This window comes from Tursiops truncatus, chromosome 2 (genome assembly GCF_011762595.2).
Source record: "Tursiops truncatus isolate mTurTru1 chromosome 2, mTurTru1.mat.Y, whole genome shotgun sequence".
NCBI classification, from domain to species: domain Eukaryota; kingdom Metazoa; phylum Chordata; class Mammalia; order Artiodactyla; family Delphinidae; genus Tursiops; species Tursiops truncatus.
Window position 1 is genome coordinate 2,666,506 of NC_047035.1, and position 12,943 is coordinate 2,679,448.

Below are 12,943 nucleotides of genomic sequence, written 5' to 3' on the forward strand. Positions count from 1 at the left end.
TTGCTCAGTGAGAAGAAAGAGAAAGACTTTGAAAGCTAAACCCAATTCAATTCGCTATATGCTTTTACCGATCGGCCCCCTTGTACCAGGAGTTGTGCTGGGCTGCTGGACAGAGCGCCAAGCAAGGCCCAGGCCCATGCGGAGCTCCGCAGTGACAGCGAGCCCGTTAGGGTGTTGGGGGCCAGGGGCAGGGAGAGACTCCAGGGCAGGAGCCGGGCGGCGTTTGGGAGGAAAAAAGAAAGCACAGGAGAGAGCGTTGTTGTGTCAGAACAGCCGGCGGTTACTTTTAGTGCTCTTCTTTGCCAAAGGACTTGATGCGAAACTCAGTTCCTGAGTTTAAAGAAGATAACATCGATCACTTTTTAGCTCTTCCCACATGAAGAGAACGTGTTCTCGGAGCCCCCCCTTTGCCTTTGCTCCCTCTCCAGGCTTTAGCAGCTGCTTTGTGCATTCCCGCCCCCCTCTCCCTCCATCGTCTCTCCCTGGGCCCTGTGGCCTGCGCTCAGCATGCCAGCCCTCCTTGCCCAACTGCTCTGGCCCTGTGGCCATGCTGGGTCCCCTGCACACGAGCGCCAGCCTTCCTGCCACTAGAATTCCGGGCTCTGTGGCTTGTATTGCCGCCACCGCGCTGCCTCCCTGGGATAGTCTCGTAATCACGTACCTGAAATGCAGCCAACTGCAGCCTCTGTGTCTGACAGCACCAAGTGGATCACAGAAGTGAGGATACCCTTAATCATTGTTGCGTCCAGGGTGTTCTTCACATACAGTTCTGATTGAATGGCAGGCCAGGGAAGGGTGAGAGTCTGTGTGCGCCCCCGCCTTGGTGCACAGGTGTGTGTACCTGTGCTGCTGAGGCCACGGCACGGGCTGCTCAAGAGCCCTGCCCCTGAGAAAGAGCTCACGGAGTCCAATTTGAGGGGAGTGTATGAAACGCTTACCTCAGCGGAGTTTAGCAAAACGTTTCTAGATTATTATTCAAACAAGGATTGGAGTCCTGGGGCATTGCCCTTTTTCTGGAGCACAGTGGCTTTGAGAACACCTTCGTCCTCCCCTCAGTGTCTCGGGGACAGTGGCCCAGGAAGTTCCTAAGACCCTGGCACCCTTCTGGAGGCTCGTTCCTCAGCTACCGGGGTGCGGTGCCCAGGGCCATGCTTTCGGCATGACGGCAGCCCCCCGCAGATGACTGTGTGCCGGGCAACCCAGGCCTCGAGCCCCTGGAAGCCTTGCGGCCACTGGCTACACCGCTGGCCCACTGGCAAGATGAGAAGTCAAGCCCGGAGCGGGGCGCCACTTGAACCCCACCTGCGTGACCCAAGGCCTGTGTGTCCAGACACTGTGCCCTGCCGTCTCTCTTGTTCCTAGAATGACTTAAAGAAACAAAGCTTTGAAAGCTTTGTTTAGAAACGGTTTCAAATTAACAGAACAGTTGTATGAATACAATGGTTCAAAAACAGTCTAACCCTTTACCCAAATTCCCTTTTGTTAGCATTTTATCACATTTTCTTGATCATATTATAGCTGTGCTGCTCTCGCTTGAGCTTGCTCCCTCCCTCCCTCCGTGTGTGTGTGTGTGTGTGTGTGTGTGTGTGTAATTTTTACTGAACCACTGTGGATAAGTTGCTTACGTCAAGCAAGACCCTCTACCCCTAATACTTTAGTTCCTGTTCTGATAGGGATGGTCTTTGACATAACCACAGTTCATAAACTTAAATTTAGAACTGATAGAACACTTTGTCCAATCTGCTGTCTTATACCAGCTTGGCCCAGTGATGTTCTTTGTTTTACCTTTTCCCTCTTGTACTGGATCTGGGCTGGCATCAGTTATTATACTTAATTGTTGTGTTCCAGAATCACTTTTTAATGTTTTGTAAAATTACTTTGATTTGTATTTCTTTACTTAAGTGTCTAATTTTGGGGAGATTTGTAGGATTATCATCTCTCTCTGAAGGAATTCAGACTAAGTTTTTGGCTAGGAAGAAGCTTCTGGTAAACCAAACAAGATTCTCTAAAAATTATTTCTTTTATAGGTCGTTGTACAATAGAGAAGGTTTGTTGTTTTTGTTTTTTTTTACATTAAATTTTACTTGTCTACTTATTCTTTTGTTTTGGCTGCGTTGGGTCTTGATTGTGGTACACGGGCTTCTCATTGCGGTGGCTTCTCTTGTTGCAGAGCACGAGCTCTAGGCGCACGGGCTTCAGTAGTTGTGGCGCACGGGCTTAGTTGCTCTGCAGCATGTGGGAACTTCCCGGACCTGGAATCGAAACCTTGTGTGCTGCTTTGGCAGGCAGATTCTTAACCACTGCATCACCAGGGAAGTCCTTGTCTACATATTCTTGGTTTGATACGTGTTTTCCATGGACAGATACATTCTTTTTCCTTCTACGTATTTTATCAGAGCCATCTTGCGTGTTTTCTGGAAATGGTCTGTGCCCTAATAGGCCTCTTGTAAAGAAATCAAATTTCCTGTGTTCTGCGTCTCATTTCCAGCGAGATCTGGATCATTCATGAGGCTCGTCATTTTCAGAATTTCATTATTTTCCTCAAAGGTTAACAACTCTACCATTCTTGCCAAGTTAGACCTTTTGTGTAGTAACTACTATGTGGCTTTTTTTTTTTTAACTCTAATAGCTCACCTATCTGGATTATAGCTAATTCCCAGGAAGAAATAGACACTTCTAACATGATGACAAAGTATGTGCCCAGAATTCTTGTTCTTAGACATGTCGGAGAGCCCACAAAGCCTTTATTTACGCACCGTTTATTTTTAATTTATTCAGAGTCGTAGCGAGTTTGGTCAGTGGTTTCTAAGACCGTAGCGAATAGACAGCAGCTTAGGTGTGGTGTGCCATGGAGTGGCAGTGAGAGGGGTGACTGAGGGCGATGGCCGGAGCGTGATCTCGGTGTACTCGTGGGCAGGGGGCCCTGGCTGGGAGCCCTGCAGAGGAGGGCAGATGCCTCTGACCATCTGCAGGCTCTGGAGCCACATCAGGGCACGTCCTGGGGACCCCCAGCCCCGCCCGCCACCGTCAGGCTCCGGGAGGGTTATATCTAATTATGACGGTCAGTATAATACAGTCCCAAAAGGCACGCACCTGAGGATGAGCCTCTGCCGCTTCTTAGGCATGTTGTTTAACCCCTCTGGGCCTCAGGTTTCACATCTGTAAAGTAAGGATATTAGAAGTAGCCACCATCTGGGGCTCTGGAGACGATTAGCTGAGAGGGTGCAGGGCCATTGCTTGGCACAGCTCCGGGCATGGGAAGTGGTCCGTGAGTGTCAGCTCTCATGGTCCCTTCAACGATGTTGTTGTGTGGTGGTGGTGTTCAGAAAGTAAGGAAGTAAGTGATTCACTTTTAGAACTCTTTGTTCCAACCCTGCTGTGTGGCCGCCTGCCATTGGCAGCAGAACGGCTCAGAAGTTATTATCACTGCTTATGGTTTTGTGAAGGGGACTTAGGTCAACGAATGACTGTTTTATATAGGGTAGGATGTACCATATGATGGTGCAGACATCACATCTGGTGTTGGTAGTAATGGAAGAGTTCATTTGAAATTTGATGAAGACCAGGAGTCCCAAGAGGACTTCCTGGAAGAGGTGGCATTTGAGTTGTACCTTGAAGAATATGGCTGACAGCCAGCACACTAAGGGCTAATAACTACGTGCCTAACCATTCTGAGCACATTAACTGTGTTGACTCATTTGATCCGCACAGCAGTCTTAGGCCAGTCCTGCTGTTATCCATTCTAGTTGTAGAAACTGAGGCACAAAGAAGTGAATTTGCCCAAGTTACATTCCAGAGCCCCCCTAGATACTCACCAACCCAGTGAAGAAAAGATCCCAGAGTTAAGCCCGGGCACGTGCAAAGGCTGGCCGTGGGCATGAGAGGTGGACATGGGCATCGGTGGAGGCGGGTAGGCGTGAGTGGGGATGGAGCCCCTGAATGCAGGAGGGCAGCTTGGGAGCCACTGACGAACTTCAAAAGCCATTACCGTGAAGATCCCCAGACACACCAGAGTAGAGGCCAGCAGACCCCCATGTGCACCGGTGCTCAGCACTGAAGCGTTTCGGACTGAGCAGGTGACATCATTCAAGCTGCAATGTAGTTAAAATCAAGTTTTGATGCTTAAAAGGGCAAATCTTTATTCACATAGAAAACTACTTTCCTTAACAGGTCATTTTCCAGGGTTTCCAGGCAATTAAGATTTCCCTGTAGTTATATGAAATGTGCTGACCTTTTGTGTTCCGTTGACTAAATTTTTGTTAAACTCCCATTTGTGTGGCAGGTTGCTGTTGTCAAAATGAAGAACACTGAACGCATATATGCCATGAAAATCCTCAACAAGTGGGAGATGCTTAAAAGAGCAGAGGTAAGTGTGGAGCATTAAATAAATAAGTAAACAGGGGTTTATATGCACGAAAAGGGGTGATGAAGCCCAGCTGGGTAAGACCACATCTGGGCCTTCCTTCCTTGACGAGAGCAGGCCGCTCTTTGTCAACAGGACCTCAGCCCCCTCCCAGCGCCGTCTGCCTTGGTGTTGACTCATTACCAGGTGTCCTGCTCACAAGCTCCCCCTCAGGTGTGTCTGCAGGGGCAGTTTAAAACCTCCATGGAGGGACTTCCCTGGCGGTCCAGTGGTTAAGGCTCCACACTTCTACTGCAAGGGGCCTGGGTTCGATCCCTGGTCGGAGAACTAGAATCCTGCATGCCTGTGGCATGGCCAAAAAAAAAACCAAAAAACAAAACAAAACCCTTCAGGCATTTATCTCAATTCTGCTCCCTCTGCAGAAGGAATTATTGAATTTGGAAATGTTTTGTATTCCCTCCTCGAGGGGAGTGAAGATTATAAATAAAAGTAGATGACTGCTGCATGGCAGCCTCTGACCCGCTTTTTCTTTCTTCTTCGTCCATCCCTGTGGCGGCTGTTTCGTGCCCCCGACCCCGCTCTACCCAGTCCCATGCCCAGCCCCCACTGAGACACAGGTTCTCCCTCTGGTCCTTGCCAGACTCACCTCCACTGCCTCCCAGTGTCTGTACTGCCCGCCCTGTGTGTTCCTCCATTTCACATTCACCTTGGAGCCAAGGGTCCTTCCTTTCCAAGGGCACGTTGCCATCAGCCTCCTGGCTTTGTCCTTTCTGAGCTGCCCCATCACTGTCCTTTGTCCTCTGATTGGCTCAGTGCCCGCTCTGCACCCAAGCCGCTGTTCCCCTCCTCACACCGCTGCTGCCCTTTGTTTGCCCGGCTCTCTCCCCTCCAGAATCGGCCACCTCCTCCTTTCGACATTCCTTCTGTGGTTTCTGGCCTCTCTCATCCTGTCACTAAACCCTCCTTGTGATTCTAGGTGGCCCTTTCCTCTTTTGTTCTGGATTTTTACCTGCCGATGACAGTCGCCACCTTGTGCGGACAGTACACACGCCTCTCACTGAGGCCGCATGGCTGTCCTGAGCTCAGGTTTTCCCTCCCTCGCCGGGCACTTCCGCTTCAGCATTCCTCCCCACCGCCCCCAGCGTCTCAGGTTCATCATGTTACACTGCGTGTGGCTTTTCCTCCTTCCCTGTCTACACCCGTTTCCTCTTTCCAGCTATGGCACCCAGCACAAGGTCTTACACCTGTTTATTGCTCAATAAATGCATGTTGGTTGACTGAGTCGTCACCAGTTTTGCAGCCACCAGGGCTCGAAATGTGGGTGGCCCATGACTCGGCCTCAGCCACCCCCTTCCGAGCCTCCGTCCCTCTTGGCTCCGCTGGTGTCCTCCCCGCCATCCTCACCCCTCACCTTCCTCACCTCGTGCTGCAGCCTCGGCCCTGGCAGCCCTTCTTCATGTCATCACTGGCATGTTGGCAAACACAGGAAAATCACTGAAGCAGTTCTCTTGTCGGGGGAATCGTCTACTGTTGCATGAAAGTTTGGGAAAGGAGATAAGTGTTTGGGGAAAGAAATACTAGCAGCAAATCTATTGAAGTTTATATTTTTACAGGAGTGATTGATTTTTGAAGGTGATAGCTGGGCCGTACATGGCATGACTTGTTACGTTAACCTCTGGGGTGAAGTGTGTGTGAGGCCCTCAGGTTAGGGGGAGGTGATTCTCACCTTCTCATACTAGCTAGTATTTACCCAGATGTCACCGTGAGTGAGTACATTTTAGAAAAGTAAATATTGCTTTTTACATGTAAATCTGGTTACATACACCCTATTTAACTGGCATACTCAGCACCAAGTCCAGGGTTGTCTGCTAATCATGGTGATTATCCTAGAATGTGTACAATGGGCTGTAAGTATATGTGTGTGTGATACATACAAAAATGTAATATAGATACAGTGCTGGTTAAGGTAATTTATCTTTTTATTCACATTTCATTTAGTGGGCTTATTGTATTGTATTTTTATTTTTTTAAGTTTATTTTATTTATTTATTTTTGGCTACGTTGGGTCTTTGTTGCTGCGCGTGGGCTTTTCTCTGGTTGCATCGAGCAGGGGCTACTCCTCGTTGTGGTGCGCGGGCTTCTCACTGCAGTGGCTTCTCTTGTTGCAGAGCCCAGGCTCTAGGCGTGTGGGCTTCAGTAGTTGTGGCACATGGGCTCAGTAGTTGTGGTTCACGGGCTCTAGAGCGCAGGCGCAGAAGTTGTGGCACATGGGCTTAGTGGGATACACGGCATGTGGAATCTTCCCGGACCAGGGCTCGAACCCGTGTTCCCTGCATTGGCAGGTGGATTCTTAACCGCTGCGCCACCAGGGAAGCCCTTCGTCGGCTTATTTTAAATATTTAATTTTATAATATTGACTTCAAAAACTCATCTTTAAAAGCATGAATTCAACAAGAGTTGGCAGTAGAAAAGTCACTAGGCAATGGAAGTTCATAACTTATAGACCGGGCTGGGCTTTTAGTTCTTTATTTTTTTGGTCATAAAAAAAAAATTAGAAAGTTTATCTGCTCTTAACACTATTGAACAGTATGTACATTTCCTCTCTGTGGGTACCATACTGGCGATCCTGGTTTAAGAATGGGCTTTATGCTGAGTGATGTTAGGTAGACACTTGAGGATGTGGATCAGAACCTGGTGGAAACAGTGTTCCAGACACTGGGGCTTCCGGGCTGGCCCCGGCCCCAGGACTCAGGTTTTCTTTCTGCTGCCCCTTCCCCAGGCCTGTGGTCTGGGGGCCATGGTAGTTTCAGAACCACTTGTCTCTGCACATCTGGACGTTGTTAAGTTCTCTCGTCTGCTTCAGTTAGGAGAATAGGACACATCTACCTCAGTCCCGTTTTCAAAAGAAAAAACTCTTTTTAAAAGTTTAGAAAAGAGGGCTTGCCTGGTGGCGCAGTGGTCGAGAGTCCGCCTGCCGATGCAGGGGACACGGGTTCGTGCCCCGGTCCAGGAAGATCCCACATGCCGCGGAGTGGCTGGGCCCGTGAGCCATGGCCGCTGAGCCTGCGCATCCGGAGCCTGTGCTCCGCAAAAGGAGAGGCCACAACAGTGAGAGGCCGGCGTACCGCAAAAAAAAAAAAAAAAAAAGTTTAGAAAAGAAAAACTTGTAGAAAAACAAGTTCTAAAGGTCACCAGGAGACTCTGAGAGAACAGGTGGAGAGCTTGCTGCCGTGCTGTGTGTGCAAACCCTCCCCTAGGGGTGCTGTCATTTTCCTTAAGCTTTGCAAGTTGGAAATACAAGGAGGAGTTAAAATCTTCTGTGGCCAAGAAAGAGGACGTCTTATTGTAATTATGCCAAAGACCTAGTTCCTTTTAAATACAGAGTCTACCTGTGTGTTAAAGCTCTTAAAAAAAATCAACAACCCACAGCAGCCTAAAAGACGGCCTTCTGCCCGCGTGCTGCAGGCCATGGGTCTTCATAGGAGAGTCCTGTTAGCATCATGTGCATCAGTGTACTGTAAATAAATCACATTTCTTGAGAATAACCGACCCAGGTCTGTAACTCAGATCAGTAAGCAGGTTTGTGCCCTGTCCGGCCAGCCGTGGCTCCTGACCTGTAGTCCTGCGATGGGGGTGGGGTGGAGGGGATGGGACCTGAGGGGCAGCCACACCACAGGCTACCCCGAGGAGTCGGCGACACTGGAATGGGGGGCAGCTCAGAAGCTGTAGCTGAAACGCACGCGTGAGCTGGGGTGGACCTGGCGTGCTGGCCCTGGAAGCGGCGTGTGTGGGAGGGTGGGTGCAAGCCCCAGGTGGGGAGGTGAGTTCTCAGCGGCCCTTGGTGCACCGGGGTGAGGGTCGGGCTGCAGGAGCAGGAGAGAGCAGAGGTTCAGCTGGTGCCAGGAGCCCCACTGGGAGGCGGCGGTGCGCCTGGGTCCCTGCGTCCCAGAAGGCCGGGGACACTGTCTCCAGAGCCTCTGTCTGCTTGGGCCTGTGCTCTGCAGGGCACTTTCCCGATGGACACAGACTGACTTTCTCCCCAATTCTTTACAGACGGCTTGTTTCCGGGAAGAACGCGATGTGCTGGTGAATGGGGACTGTCAGTGGATCACCACGCTGCACTATGCCTTTCAGGATGAAAATTACCTGGTAGGTGTGGGTCACCAAGAACTTAAGGACTCTATCAAATGGCATCTCACTGAAGTGTTTCGATTTCTTTGTGCTGCCACTAAAAAATGAGTGAGACACCGGAACTGTCATTGCCTAAATGTATATTTGACAGATAAAACTGAGAGTTTGTTTTCATGTAATCATCAGGTGGACTTTTTTCCTCTAATCACTAGATAAGGTGCTTATTTTATTCTTGGTTTATTATAAACTGGGGGTTTAAAACATTTTCTATCTTGAATTACTAAAAGAATAAGAAATTGCTGTGGGGATTTAAAATGTTTGACCCTTTAACCGAGTGGGTGTTTCTGCCACGTTTCCCTGACGGCCAGGTCGGGTGGCACGTGCTGGTTTGCAGCCCTCCCCGCTGGAGCCGCTGACACAGGTTTTGGGGTGACTCTTGGTCCCCTTGTTCTTGTCACCTGTTTGTTCTGATTGGAGCTGGGGCTCACTTGCAGTGTAGGCTAATCAGCTTTGTGATTCACGTGCGTGGGTAGAATTGCGCTCGGACGCCTAGTAGAACAGATGCAAGACAACCAGTTTGGAGTGAAAGGGACACCAGACTTTTGGCTCAGGGCCTGCGTGACTCCACGACTGCTTTGTTAGGACTTTTAACTCTGAGAATGACTTTCCAGGTTTGCCTAAACCTAAAAATGTCCGCACCGTGGAGCTCTGGGTAGACGGGGCCTGGGCAGACCTCAGGGAAGCCGGTCTCAGCCCAGCTCCTCTGGCCGGGGCACAGCTGGCATGTTTCCCCAGCAGTGGCCGCACGGGGCCTCGAAGGCAGGGGCCTCGGCTGTGTTCTCGAGAACAACTGACTTGTAAGTTCACTCGCAGTAGTGGGCTGCATTTGCTTACAAGTGGAGTCATGGAGGATTTCTTTTATTTATCTTAAAATAATCTCTTGCAGACATCAGAGAACTCCCTTGGATACAGTAGTCTAGGATTAGGTGAAATAGTTCGTTATAGTCTTTATTTAGATTGAAAACACATGTGTTTGATGGAAGGGGCAGCTGGGGTTTATTGAGCACAACCTGTGGGTTATCGCGGTCACTCTTCCCAGTGGCCAAGTGAGTCAGGCATTCATGATTTTCCACCATTTTATGAATGGGGTCTGGGGCAAGGAGGGAGGAAGTCATTTGTCCAAGCTTATCACACAGATACAGGGATTGTGCCAGGCCCAGCCCGGGCCCCTCTGGCAGGAGGTGGTGCGCGGTGCCCTCCCTCTGGCTGAGAAAAGAGTCCTCCTGCTTGGGGCCATCTTTCCATAACCCGTTGCTTCTGGGACCAGTGTCCCTGCGTTGAGTGGACTGTCTCCAGTTCACTTCCTATTTTGATAAGAACTGAATGAAATCTCTAAGGAGTGCTAGTCTGGGTCTGCACAGAAGGAAGACAGCTTTTTCTGTTTCAGATAGTTTCCCTGCAGTCGGCGTAGCGTGTTGCCAGCTTATTCTGAGTCAGAGCAGCCGGTAAGGAATTCCGGTGATGGAGCGTCTTCTTGAGTTTGGGAGCCCCCCAGTCAGACGTACGGTGAAGACCGCGGAGAGGAGGATGGCAGGGGCCCTGGCCCTTCCTAGTTCGTGAACACGGGGCTGCAAGACCGGGTTTGGCTCCTGCCTCTGCCACCCACGAGTGGCGTTTTTAGGGGCGGTCACTGCCCTGCGGGGAGGAGGTGAGGAGGAATGAGGCGGGAAGTGAGCGGCCTGAGTGCCGCTGGGGCGCAGGGTGCAGCGGGGTGAGGGGTCTTCCGTGACACGGAGCCCGCCCCACAGAGCCCGCTTGTGTTAGAGTTGCTACGGTGGGTATCTAGACTGGGCGTTTCGTAAAAATTAAACTTGTTTCACCAGTAACTAAAAGGGTGTTGCCTTATCGACTCAAGTCAGGATTCTGTGTTATGTGACAGGGGACATAATTGGTAGCGTTCTCTTATTCCAAAAATACGTTTCTACTTGCCTGCCCTATCAGCCTTTGCAGGTTACTCTTCTTGTAAACTTGTTTTCCAGGAGCCCATCAATCGTATTTGGCACCGCTGTGATACACTTTTGTTTTTCTTTTCAGATTTCTAGGTGGACAGGGAAACCGCTGAGCTCCGCTAGATGCGGCGCTTGCCTCACTCCCACTGTTTTCTTTTGGGGCACCCGATTCTCCTTCACCCGTGTGTCCGTCCACAGGTGCTGTGGTCTGCTCCCCCGGATTACCTGTGCTCTGCCCAGCTGTCGTTCTGCCCACCCTCCCCAGCGCTGTCACCCTTGCCTCCTGCTGGGTCCCTCTCTGGTCCTGCTCTCGTCCCTCCCCCTCGAGTCTGCCCTGCACAGGGCAGCCAGAGGAAGCTATAATCGTGGAGCAGGATGCAGCTTCTCGTGGTTCTCAGAGTGGAGCCCGACGTCCCTGCCGTGGCCCGCGGGGCCTGGCCTCAGCCTGTCTGCACTCGCCGCGCTCTGCCCCAGTTGCCGGTTCCCGTGTCTCCAGGGGCCATGTTCCTGCTCCTCTCAGTCCCTTTGTCTGGAAGGCGACCCTGGCCCAGCCGGCTTCCTTCTGCCCTTCAGACCCCCGGGCTGGATCCTCACGGTGTCCGTGTGCGGGAGCCGCCAGTCGGGCCCTCCCACGCCTACAGTTGGGTTTTCTTCCTGGTCCCGTCACTCTGAATTCCTGTGTTCACCTCCCCCCACGTGATGTCAGCCCCGTGGAGGAGGGACCCGTCGCCTAGCGGGTGCCGACAAGTTTGTTACTGAGAGAGTGAGCGAGCAGACGTCCTTTGAGAGTCATCTGTGTGACCGGAGTTGTGCCAGGCGTGGGAGCGACAGGACTCCCGCCCGTAGAAGCCGCTCTTGGGTGGAAGGGATGGGTGACAGTGCCAGGAGGCCAGGGTGGGAGGCCCGACTGAGGCTGCCGTTGGGCAGGAGGGGGCAGGGAGATCAGGGAGGCTTCTCAGCGGAGGGGTCGAGTGAGGTGAGTCTTGAAAGCCGAGTTCTGAGGCAGGATGGGAGGGCTGTTGTGAACAGGGATCTGCAGGGAAGGCTTCCTCCTTAGACAGGCCCGGCCACGGGCTGATGGCTGCCCTCTCCCAGGAGACACTATGCCTCATTTAAGACCAAGGACCTGGAGTCCAGTTGCCTGGGTTCACATCCTAGCTCTGCTGCTTGCTAGCTGGGTGACTTAGGCTGCGTCATCAAGCCTCCTTTCCTTACCTGTAAACCACGGTCATGACAGTAGCTGTGGCCAGGGCAGTTTTGAGGATTAACAGTGATGGTGGCTGTAAGTCGTAGAACCTGAAGGCACAGCACATTATAGTTACACCACGAACGGTAGCTCTTAGTACTAGGGTCTCCATAATACTAAAGGATTGTCTCTCTGGCTGAGTCATCGGGGAGTGGGATTTCCTCTCTCTGTTCATTGGTTAAAAGTTAACTGCTCAGACCAGGGCATCCATCTCTTAAAAGCATCAAAGGGGACGGTTCCTGGGGGGAACAGCTTCTCCAGCGGTCTCTGCTCGGCAGCCCCAGCAGTACGGGTGCTGGCTGCCGCCCTGACTCTGGCTATGCCAGTCTCTCTCTGCCTGGTGGGATGACCCCATCAGGTCTCCACAGCCCCTGGGGCTCCTCCACCGTAGCCTTCAGGGTGCAGCCAGAGGGGCTGTCTTCCAGTGGAAGACTGTCTTCCGGTGGAAGGCTGCCCAGCACTGCTGGCCCCGGGCCCGTGAGCGCTGAGCGAAGGGATGGCCCAGTGCTCTTGGTGGAGCACACCCAGCGCCTCGGCCTTTGCCCTCTTGGGGCTCTGGTTTCCACTCCAGCAGTGCATTCTCTGACCCTTCCGTGGGGATGCACCCATAGGAACTTACCTTTCAGTTTGTTCATGAAACTGTTTTTCTAATAAGAGCCGCTGGTTTTGTGATTTTAGGTAATTCACCTCCCTTCTCTGGTCCTGTGTCCTCTTCGTGTGGCAGGAGAAACTGGAGAAATAGTTTTAAACCGCACAAAACTTGATGGAGTATTATTTGTGCTTCCACTTTGGGCCATTAGCTTTTAGAGCACCTCCTGGAGTGTCGAACCTTTCAGTCATTTTTTCCACTGATTAAATATATGTACGTGTATATATGTATTTTCCCCATCTAGGCAGTTATTATCTTAGCATTTGCTTTGAAGAAGATGGTCTGTCATAATCAAGGATGTTTGTCATCTCCACATATTTTTTTTCCTAAAGGAATTGGCGTCTTCTACCTATGTTGGTTCCTGTGTGCCTCTTGACATGATTTATAAAGTCCTTCCAATTTTGGAGGGGGAGGATTTCTCACAAAGAAAAAGAAAAAGTTCCTGTCCAGGAAGTTTCCATTCTAGCATATCTTCAGAAGAAGATCATCTGTGTTTCATAATCAAGGATGTTTGTTATTTCCACATTTTTTTTTGAGAAGTTGGC

At 51.1% G+C, this 12,943-nt stretch overlaps 1 protein-coding gene across 4 annotated transcripts in view; it reads left to right on the top strand.

Annotated features, from left to right (window-relative positions):
* CDC42BPB (CDC42 binding protein kinase beta) overlaps positions 1 to 12,943 on the top strand; it is a 121,824-nt gene that overhangs the window by 53,729 nt on the left and 55,152 nt on the right. For all 4 annotated transcript variants that reach the window (XR_012329820.1, XM_073800009.1, XM_073800008.1 and 1 more), the window contains 2 exons: positions 4,283 to 4,366; positions 8,417 to 8,512. Coding sequence is in view for 3 of the 4 variants with exons in the window: in XM_073800009.1 (XP_073656110.1) it covers positions 4,283 to 4,366; positions 8,417 to 8,512 (180 nt within the window). In the remaining variant the exon portion in view is untranslated. The remainder of the gene's footprint in view (positions 1 to 4,282; positions 4,367 to 8,416; positions 8,513 to 12,943) is intronic.